Raw genomic sequence first — 10,579 nt, 5'->3', positions numbered from 1 at the left:
CCAAACCCTTTGGATCAATTTTTGGAATACTTATATCATGTGTCCAACTTTCTCTTCATAGAATGGAAATCATTCAGCTGACAGCCTGGCAGAGCTCTGCTCAGTGAGCACAGTGCAGGCAGGGCCGGCCCACACCGGGATGGAGCCCCTGGAACAGGACTTCCCGGGCAGGAACAGCAGGTGGGTATCATCAATGCGTGAATGCACATGAAGAGACACTGGGCGCAGACACTTTTCTAGGTACTAACCATGAGCTTAGAAGCAGAGCAGATGCAAACCTTCCCCTTTAGTGTTCCAGTGTTGGACGCCACAAGTCAGCCTGGGCAGCAGAACATGTATTGTTTACATCACAGTCGATGTGACAACTGCCTGTCCTCCCTAGATAAATACAAACTGTGCAAGAGGTGGCCAGAAAAGGCACAGAGACATGAGCCACACATCGCTGCATGAGCTACAGACTCAATGTGCACTGCTACTCACAGACTCTTACTGACCACACACCTCTCAGATATTTATGGAGCAGCAGCCCTGTGCCCTCGAGTCCAAGGACCCAGCACAGACCAATCGCTGTGCTCATGGAGCTGACCGGCCAGTGGAGAGGGCCAGAGAGACATTGTGTCAGGCTTCCCTAAGAAGACAGAGAGGTGCCACCCCACTAAATAAGGACTCCCTCACTTGAAGCCTTCTGTGAGCCTCTCAGGGCTGCCTGGGACTGCCTGTGCCATTGTGGATGGGGAGCCGGTGGGGCTGGACACTGCACAGACTAGGCAGGAGGCCCACATGTTCAGAGCAGCAGGTGCCCTGCACAGGTGCTATGGAAAGAAAGCCCAGTCATCTCAAGCTGCTACCTACCTTTCTTCCCCAGGTCCTCTTCTTCTGCTCCAGACTCCTCACTAGAGTGGAACTCCCAGATAGATTTCATCGAGGAGCTTCTCCTGGACCAGCTGGAGCCCCCTGAACTCCCGGAGGCAGAGCCCCAGGATGAGGAAGATGGTGGTATGAGTCTGTGTATCTGTGGGCCTGTAGGTAAGATATGGATCTTGAAACACAGCAAAGCTTTGAGCTGCTCAGGGGCCCAGTAACACTGAGACACTGGGCAGTCAGTGTGGGGATGCAGACTGGGAGGACTTCCTGGGGCTGTCTTGGTGCACACAGCTGTCTCTGGCAGGCAGTGGGTTGTGCCCCAGGAAGGAACATGGACAGTCAGTGATCTTTTCTCCTCTTGCAACTGCAGTGCCAGCTCTAGACCACGCTGAAGTCCCACCTGCTGACCTGGTGCCACCTCCACCTGCAGCTCCCTCAGCAGCTCTGGCCCCACAGCAGGAGCCAGCACCTGGAAGCCCTGCTCCACCAGCTGCAGAGCTGGAACTCCTGGCTCCACAGCAGGGATCCTCACTTGAGCTCCACCTGAGGTCAGCTCTTGACCCACACCTGCCGTTCCCCTGCCTTACTGATTTAGTTATTATTGTGCTGATTGCTGCACTTACTTCCCGGAGACAGGTCAATGATTGAATTAATGTAAATTAAATTTAAGATTTTATTCTTATTTACAATGATCCGCTTGGTGCATTCTGAGTGTGTTCTCAGTCATTTATGATGTTGTTAAGATTTAGTCTTACTTAAATGTTAGAATTGTTCACATTGTTGCAATTATTGATGTGGCATGAAGTGCATTCTCAGTATTGCACAACCTTCACCACTGCCCAGTTCCAAAATGTTTTCCTTTATTCTGCATTCAAAGGTATCTATTCCCACTATGCCTGAGAGTTCCTGGCCACCGTTTCTCTTATGTCTTTCCAATTTACCTATTCTACATTTTTCACAACACTGCGATCAGATTTCTCTTAGGCGATAGAGTCTTGGAAGAGTTGGATTCATCTGGGTTTGGAAAATTCTAGATGGATCGCATCAATTTCTCATTCATGTATTCATGAACACTTGGGAGGGCATCACAAAGGGAAGGAGGAATCTTTTAAAAGTCACTGATATCTTCATTGTTGTCATACTTGTGATCATGGCTGTATTGGAATATGCATGTCCAAATTTACCAAATCCTACTGATTAATTTTATTCAGGTCATTTATATCTATTCCACATAAATCAACCATTAAAACATGAGGCCCAGCAGAGTATTTCGAGAAAAGTCTACCAGCCCAGAATCGAAAGTCTACTTCAGCATGGGGCATGTCCATTGCAGTCTCCTGCAGTTTATTTCCACACACTGTCATGAACATGCCCGTTCACCCTCTCTTCCTTAGGACACAGTAAATGTGCATGAAGTCTGGCTCAGCACATCACCACATGTAAGATATTTCTTCCCCAGTAGTTGTGTCAAGTAACAAAGAAGACACAGGAACACAGGCAGATTAAAAATAATGGGGTTTTATGTACATAATGACAGGGAGGACAAGAGTGGCCATGAGGCAAACAGGTGTGGGCAAATGAGCATTGAGAAAGAGCAGTGGACATCAGCCAGGTCTAAGGTACCGAAAGCCAGCCCAGAACTCAAACTCACCAGGTTCACGTCTACACCAGGGAAGGTGGTGATGATTAAACAGCTCTCTCTTCCTCCCACAGAGGGGTGTCTTCAATCTGAAATATTTTTCACTGGGATATAGACCTGTTCCTGGGAACCAGAGTGGACCTGCCAAACCCAGGTTTTATCCTTCTATGGGAGTTGTAGTTGCCGTGATTGTTACTGGGCCGGGTGGGCTATTGGCAGAGGCCAAGGTGTTGCTCCTGCAGCTGTTCATCCTGGTTCTGCGTGTGATGCCATCACTGCTAGCAGTGCCATGATTGGAGTCATCTGTAGCATTCACAGAGGCCCCTGACCGATTTCCCCCATGCTATATGTGGACCAGGCTAAAGTTGTCACCCCAAGGGCCAGGCACTGTAGTGCCTCTGGGTGCTTGGGCATCAGGAGAAGTCAGGCTGATCACTGGTGCAGAGCCCACTGAGGTTCCACAAAGAGTGGGCATATTGCTTCAGATTTGGGATCCCCAGTGTAGGTCAAGTGGCAGCTTCTGGATCCGATGGGTGGTGTAAAGTTGCCTGGGGTCCTTGAAGGAAGTGGGCCTGTGAAGTGGCATAGGCTTAAGGCAAGGCAGTGCTGACATTGGCTCAAAGCCCAGGCAATACCCCACCTAATGGGCTGTAGTTGACATTGTCAGTGTGAGGTGACTCTAAGATGATGACCTTAGAAGGAGGGATTGTATCCGTATCACCCAAATCAGAGGCTGTGTGGATGGTGATGGTGCAGAGGTGGAGAGAACACCACGTGACCCTCTGGCACCACGCTGCTCAGCAAGAGAGCACTTCCACACTACAGGGCTGTGTGTGATTCTACATCCATGGGATATTTGGGAACTGAGGCCCGCAGCGGATCACGGCTAGGGACAAGGCACAGATCATGGGCAGAGTACCCAGGAGAATGGAAAAGTTCAGAGGAGAAACAGCTCCTAGCAAAGGACTCAGCCAACTTCAAGGCTTTGGAGGAGCAGCCCCCAAGATCGGGGGGCCCTCATGAGAAGCATTCGGTGGGGAAATAATTTCAAGCAGCATCCCAAAGGGTACATACACACCTATAAACATACACACACACATGAACACACACTCTTGCACTCAGTGACATCATAGGTGCAACACACGAGGTAGTTCAGAGGGAAAGTTCCCTGATTTCTTTAATTAATCGCTATGCCTAAAATTCTCACCTTGTTCCTGGGCTGAATGAGCCCTGGGACCTGCACAGAAAAGGCCAATATGTTACTTGCCATCTAGGAGCTCACAGCCTGGAGGAGGAGAGGGACAAAGCCCCAAGGAATGTAGTGGAAGAGATGACTGAGTGCTAGGTTACCTAATAAAGCAGTGCCACACAGAGGGCTGAGGCCACCACATGGGGGCAACTGAAAAGGCCTCCCTGAGGTGACACTGATGCCTGTAGCTGATGACAAGAGGGACCTAGTCCTACCCAAGGCTGGGAGTGTGTGGCAGTGGCCAGGGATCAGGGGTCTGGAGATTTAAAATCAAAATTGTTCTTAAGTCAGAAAAGAGGCGAGAAGCGGGCACCTTGTGCCTGTAGAGAATCCGGGAGGAAAGGGAGGAGGGAGAGACCAGAGCAGGGCCCGAATCGGAGATCTGCTATAGTGTAGCAGTGACTCACTTATGTATGAAACACGCCTTCAAACGTATCCCATGCAACAGGCCAAGTTTGGTTCTCTCAGAGTTTCTGTGGAGCAGGGATCCAGGCTGCTTTCTGGGGAGGTGGCTTCTCCCATGAGCAGGAGGCTGTGCTGTAGTTTCAGTGGATGTGCCCTTTGTGACAGAATCTGCTCTAGGGTTCTGTCATGTGGTTACAGGCAAGACTCAGTTAGTACTGAAGCCCACTGTCTCCTCTGACTCAGTTGCTATACAAGGAAATTTTTACTGGAAAACTCAAAGCTGAAAATAAACATACACACATAGAGAGAGATAGAGACAAAGTACTTTAAAAATAGGATTATAAATTGGATCGTAGCTTCCGATTAGCCTTGAATTTGTTCAGTGGTCAACTAGCACATCTGGTTTCAAAGTCAATAGCATCTGATTAGGGATCATTCTTCACTGGTTGGCTTTAAATTGTCTTATAAGCCCCTGTACTGTCATTTAGTCTATGTCTGTGTTCATTTGCTCAATATAATGATGTCAACCCTGGGTAAACATGTTATACTTGTGTTTCCCTAGGAATCACACCCACTTCCCTCTTTTTAAAGATGTTATTTTTGAGCCTGGGCCCCGGTGCACAGCAGGAAGCAGAGCCACACCTTCTCCCGCCCCAGCTGCCATCACTCCAGTGCCAGGAAGGTAGCCTCGAGGGTGCACCTGAACCCCCATAACTCCCCTTCCCCCCCACCCCGGCACTCTCAGACCTCCTGACTGTGCCAGTCTTTGGAGCCACTCTGCGGAGGCAGAGGTGGTCATCAGGGGTATTTTTCTGAGTTCCCAACTTTGAACATCTTTAAAGAAAGGGTGTGGGAAACCTGTAATAGAACGGTGTGGAGTTCAACCATTCATACAAATGACTTAAAAAAGCCGTTTGCAGAATTAATGACAGAAAACTTCCCAAACAGAGGGGAAGAATTTGACATTCAGAGAAGTGAGGCATATAGGACCTCAACTAGCTACAATAAAAAAAAAATCTACACCTAGACATATAATAATCAAGATCCCAGAAACCCAACAGAAGAACAAAATACTACAAGCAGTAAGAGAAAAGAAATAAATCACATGCAAAGTAAAGCCCATCAGAATCACAGCAGACTCTTAGGGCAAAGAGAGCCTGGATTGAGATATTTCAAGCACTAAAAGAGAACCACCTCCAACCTAGACTGATGTACCCTGCAAAACTCTCTTTCAAAACGGATGGGGAAATAAGACACTTCCATGACAAAGAACACCTGAGAAACTACGTGACTACCAAACCAGCACTACAAGCAATTCTAAACAAGATCCTAGAAAAAGACAATGAAGGCAACAACACCATGAGGCCCAACAGAGCAAATCAAATAGGCAAGGCAAGAAACTAAAAGGAGAAGGGGAAAAAGTAAAAAGAGTCAACAAAAGGCCAATAACATGTCAATAATAAGTCAGTACGTATCAGTTATAACCAGCAATGTCAATGGCCTTAACTCACCAATCAAGAGAAATAGACTGGCCAAATGGAACAAGAAGCAAAATCCAACAATATGTTGTACACAAGAAACACAACTAGTGCAAAAAGAAGCCCATAGACTGAAAGTGATAGGATAGAAAACAATTCTCCATGTGACAGGAGCCCAGAAAAAAACAGGGGTAGCAATATTATTTGCAGACAAAGCAAATTTCAAACCAAAACTGATTTTAGTATTATTGTTGAAGGAGCGTACTGTATCATACCTCTGTGAATGTAAAATATCTTGTACCTGCTTTATGATACATAGTAGTGACCATGCTTTATCAGAGCTATATGTAATGATATTACTCTAGAATGATCTCTTTCCAGATGATGATTAAGATGCTAATAAAAAAAATGGTACCAGGTACCACAACAGCAACAGAACTTCAAAAGAAATAAAGATGTTATTTTTAAGAATACTAGGCATACCAAAATTGGAAACCCTGGACCCATTAGAGTTCATTTTGTGGAATGACACCGCCACCTAGTGGCACATGTTGTGGGAGAACAAGCTTCCCCCAGCAAGCACAGGCAGGAGTTTCAACCTCATGAACCCAGCGTTGGGTTCACTGGTCCTTAATTATATGCATTTTAAGCATATTTACTTATATTAATTTAACAAATAATGTTTATACATGATTATACATTGTACAAGTCATAGAGTGCCAATTCTCAAAGAAAGGCGTTATCAAAGTTATACTATACCGTCCTTTAAGAACACAAGTGCTAGTTCCTAAATATCTGTTCTCAGTGTTTGATCATGGAAAAGAAATCTATGAATGCATCGATGGTCAACATCATCTCGTCTGATGTGTTCAAGTAGGTACTAGAAGGAAGACAAAAAACAGACCGATGATTTTTCTTGCCCTAGGGGAATGTAGGAAATGATCGGGTAATGGGACATTTATTATGAATTCATACCTTAAACATCACTATGGATTAATCCCTGGGTCCTGTATGTGAACCTGTGGAGAGAGAAAGAAGAAAGACAGGACAGCAGCTCCCAGTCCCCTCTAAGAGGTAAACCAAGCAGCCAGTCATCCATTCCTGAGAGTTACGGGGATAAATACGGGTGAAAATGATAGAAACGAATCCCATGCCAGGTCCCAGGGAAAGGCTTTTGGCTGAGGGGTGTAGAAGTTTGCTCTTCCGGTTGGACTGTGAAGAGTGGGCTGAAGGGGTGGATGTCAGCATGAGGAGAAAGAAGAACGGGGGACGTCCCCTGGCCACAGCCTCCGGGTCTCAGACACTCACGTTTATGGAAAAGGTCCGGATTAGTTTTTGCTGTAAATGTGATGCAGGGAATGTATAGAACCACCATGGGGTACATGGCTGGAGGAACCACAGGGGGTGCTCACAAGAGGTGGGTGATCACAGCCTTCCTGGTGGCTTCTCTGGTTCTCTGTTGTCAGTTTGCTACTTGGTGTCCTCCCTGGAACTGACCGAGAAATGTTTCCAAAGCCTGAGTGGTGAACTGCCTTGCCAAACAGTCCTGGTGTCCTTTGGGATTATACAAAAGTCCTTGCGCATCCTGCACCTACCTCCTACCCAGGGCGGCTTTCCTCACTCCCCTTTTCCAGGAGGCCCTGAACCTCTTAACCTCATGATTTCTTCCCCCTTGAATGTATATTCACTCCTTCCTTCTCTCCAGATGACCTTTTCCGTTCTTTTCCACATGAATGCGTCCTTGTCCATAATTAAGTCTCTTTCTTCTGTCCACCCCTAGCAGAGCCTCCGTGGACCACTGCATCTGAAGCAGCCTACTAGGCTCTGTCAGGCCACTTGCTTCATTTCTGCAGCTCGTACTTCCCTGGATTTGTCTCATTTTCTTATGCTTCTGGGCTGTTTGCTTGTACTTTCAGACCTCATATAGCAGCAGCTGCATGTAGGAGGCAACTGGAAGCTTCTCCCCACTAACTGAAAGTGTGAAAGTTGTATCGCGGCAAGTGATTAGTAACTCCCAAGTCCTGTAGTAGATGTCAAGGGTGTCCAATCTGGGCCCTGCCCTCAAAGACTGGGCTGTCTCATCCAGAAGCCAGACACTTATGTGAGCAATGACAATAGGTGAAACAATGGGAGGGTGCATAAGTCTAATTACATAAAGCACAAATTCAATCCTCGGAAGCCTTTCAGGAGAGATGGCTCTGAGGTTGCTGAATTGTGTGAGTGCCACAGAGGAGCAGCAGGTGCCTGCAGGGCAGACTGAGAAGTGCAGTGAGGAGGGGAACAGATGGTGAAGGCCAACCCCTGTGTCTTTCTCAAAGTTAACTGTTCCTCCTAACTCCTAGAGACTAAAGAACACTTTTGTGTTTTGAAACCCTCCATGAAGGAAAGTTTTCAGTAGGTACTCTTTTCATGTCTGGTTTCATTCACCAAGAACTGTGGCTGAGAGATATACCTATGTGTGTGTAGCTCTAGTTCATTCATTTTTTTATCCCCATATGGTGTTTCAGTACCCAATTTATTTTACACGCTGCTATTGATGGCCGCTTGGGTAGCTTTGTTCTGGAGGCTATGAACATTCTTGTGGTGTATCTTTTGGTTCACAAGTGTTTGCATTTCTGCTGGCTATTTCTTCTGCATGATCCCAGACTTTGTGTCCTTGTGACCTGAGTAGTTAACACTAAATTTTTGTAGTAATTTACATCCCAAGGAGTAATGTGGGACAGCCGTTGTTTATTTATGTCTTTACTAACTCTTGGGCTGTCTGTCTTTTTATGATGACCAAAGAAACTGAGCCTATTTAATATGTGTATGGATTGCATGCATGTGCCCTTCTGAAGTGACATGGATGAGTGATATACGAGACTCTCACACAAGTTAGGTCTCAAGAATCTCCTAGGAGAAGCTTTCAAGTCCTGTGTTAGGGAGTTGGATGTGCGGGAGCCTCAGGATTTTCCATGAACTCGACAGGGAGGCCGGAAAGTAAAATAATCTTTTTTTGGTGGAAATATTCACTTTGTCTCCCAACTCGCAGAGATACATGCTATCCTTTAAGGAAAGCAAAACAAAACAAAACAAAAACAAAAACCTCCAGGTAAAGCCTGCAAAGCAACACAGGGGCCTTTAAAGCACATATCCAGGTCCAAGGCAAAGAACCGCCTGCCAGAGCCCCACAGATTCTGTCTTCTGTCCACATCCAACCTGATTTCACAAAGGAAATACTCAACATTAAATTTAGCCAGAGTATATGGAAATTAAAGTGAAGTAAGTTAACAAGAAGAACCATGAAAGACGTGTAAGATAGGCTAATCCATGTACTTTCGGAAAGGATTTCTCCCCTCTTAAATTAATCTCTCTTTTTGAGGGGTACTGGGAATCAAACTCAGGATCTTGAGCTTGCAACACAGATGTCAGAAACACTAAGCTAACCCTCTGGCCTAAATTCATCTCTTGCTATTACGCTAAGTCTGGGTTTCTTCTAGTGGCCTTTCAGCTTCGCATATTCTATTCATCTTACCTTTCCTGCTCTCCACAGAACTTTAGAGCCACAGGACCTCTGCTCTTGATACTCTGAAAAGTCTTCACAGTCTTTGCATCTTTGATGATACCTTCTCCATCCCATATGCATGGTAATCATTGACAGAAGCCAGGGAAGACTGAATGAAAGCTAAAAAAATATTATCATGGCCATTGAACTAGGTAGAAACAGAGATCAAATTCCAAAGAAGAACACCAACTAACTCATTTCTTGATCCTTTCTTAGCCCTTTACCACCTCAGCAAATAACATCCAGTCAAACATTCTGTCTTTGTAGTTTCAAGTGACTGAATGTGTGTACATTTAGTGCATAGGTAAATTTCTCAAAAGTAAGAGCTCATCTGAAGACTATGTTTCTTATCTCTGACTTCTCTTCCTTTCACCTTATTTTATTCGATTAATTTATGCTCTCTAGAAAACTCTAGACTGACACAGTACAAGATCATGTGGTCCCAACTGAGAACCACTGATTCCTTAGTTGTTTCATCAGAAAGAAATCAAGGATTATATACAGTGTATTGTTGCTGTGGCTCCCTTTCCTGTAGGAATGTTCTATTTTTGAGAGGAGGGAAGAGGCAGGCAAGTTATTCTACAGAACGTCTTGTCATCTGGATGAGTCTGTTCTCCCAAAGCCCCTGAAGATTCAGTTAGAGTTAAATATTTGGGCACTAATGCTCCATAGTAGTACTTCTCCCTGCATCACATCAAGGGGTACAGAAAATGGCAGTTACTCAGGTTTGCCACAACCTTTGGCGATATAGATGTAGATAAACAGTTTTCACGTCATAGATTCCGCTGATGCAGCTGCTTGGAGGCGCATGAGAGGAGGGTCCTCAGGACACAGAAATCCAGGGAGGAGCCTCCAAGGCTTTCCTGCCTTCTTCAGAGAAACTAGATGATATGATGCATCCTGTTCATTAGTCTGCATATATCACACCAGCTTCGTGTGGCTGGGATAAATCCCATTGGATCTTGCTGATGTGCTGCTAGATTTGGTTTACTAGCATTTTCCTGAGGATTTCTGTGTTTAATGTTCATCAGAGACATTGTTCTCTGATGTAGTACTCTGTTTTGCTGTTTGTTTTTGTTGTGTGTGTGTCTATGGTTGCTGAATCCTTGCCTGGCATTGTTATCCACATATTTGTTTCCTAGAATGAGATTGGAGTAATTCAGACCCATTCAGTCTGTTTATTTATTTATTTTAGTTTAAGAATTGGTATTTTTTTCCTTAAAAGTTAAGTATAATTCAGCAGTAAAGCCCTCTGCTCTTGGGCTTTTCTGTGGAGGGAGATTTTCTGTACTCAGTTTTGTTGCTTATTATTAATGGTTAGATTTTCTAATCTTGTAACTCATGTTACATTGCGTGTCTGGCAATGTTCCCATTTTTCTTAGGTTTTCCATTTGTTGTTG

At 45.3% G+C, this 10,579-nt stretch overlaps 1 protein-coding gene and 1 long non-coding RNA gene across 2 annotated transcripts; one reads left to right on the top strand and one right to left on the bottom strand.

Annotated features, from left to right (window-relative positions):
- Positions 1–249: 249 nt before the first annotated feature.
- On the top strand, positions 250–1,512 carry LOC104858072 (myosin tail region-interacting protein MTI1-like). Its single transcript, XM_010618181.1, has 3 exons — positions 250–313; positions 886–1,026; positions 1,235–1,512. The coding sequence occupies exons 1-3, from the start codon at positions 250–252 to the stop codon at positions 1,510–1,512; spliced, it is 483 nt and encodes a 160-aa protein (XP_010616483.1).
- Positions 1,513–2,383: 871 nt separating this feature from the next.
- On the bottom strand, positions 2,384–4,300 carry LOC104858057. The gene is made up of 3 exons (XR_779029.1): positions 4,160–4,300; positions 3,711–3,740; positions 2,384–3,075 (listed from the first exon to the last, which is right to left on the bottom strand). It is a non-coding gene; the product is annotated as an uncharacterized LOC104858057 (long non-coding RNA).
- Positions 4,301–10,579: the final 6,279 nt, after the last annotated feature.

Source organism: Fukomys damarensis, unplaced genomic scaffold (assembly GCF_012274545.1).
Source record: "Fukomys damarensis isolate Sample0158 unplaced genomic scaffold, DMR_v1.0_HiC HiC_scaffold_13, whole genome shotgun sequence".
Taxonomy (NCBI): Eukaryota; Metazoa; Chordata; class Mammalia; order Rodentia; family Bathyergidae; genus Fukomys; species Fukomys damarensis.
Note: the sequence above shows the minus strand (reverse complement) of the source record. Positions and strands in the feature narration are given on the sequence as shown.

Bases quoted from the DNA above. Each gene is read 5' to 3' on its own strand.
- LOC104858072 (XM_010618181.1), top strand. From the start codon at position 250: ATGAGCTTAGAAGCAGAGCAGATGCAAACCTTCCCCTTTAGTGTTCCA. The intron at 314-885 runs GTCAGCCTGGGC...CTTCTGCTCCAG, and splicing joins TCCAGTGTTGGACGCCACAA to ACTCCTCACTAGAGTGGAAC. The intron at 1,027-1,234 runs GTAAGATATGGA...TTGCAACTGCAG, and splicing joins GTGTATCTGTGGGCCTGTAG to TGCCAGCTCTAGACCACGCT.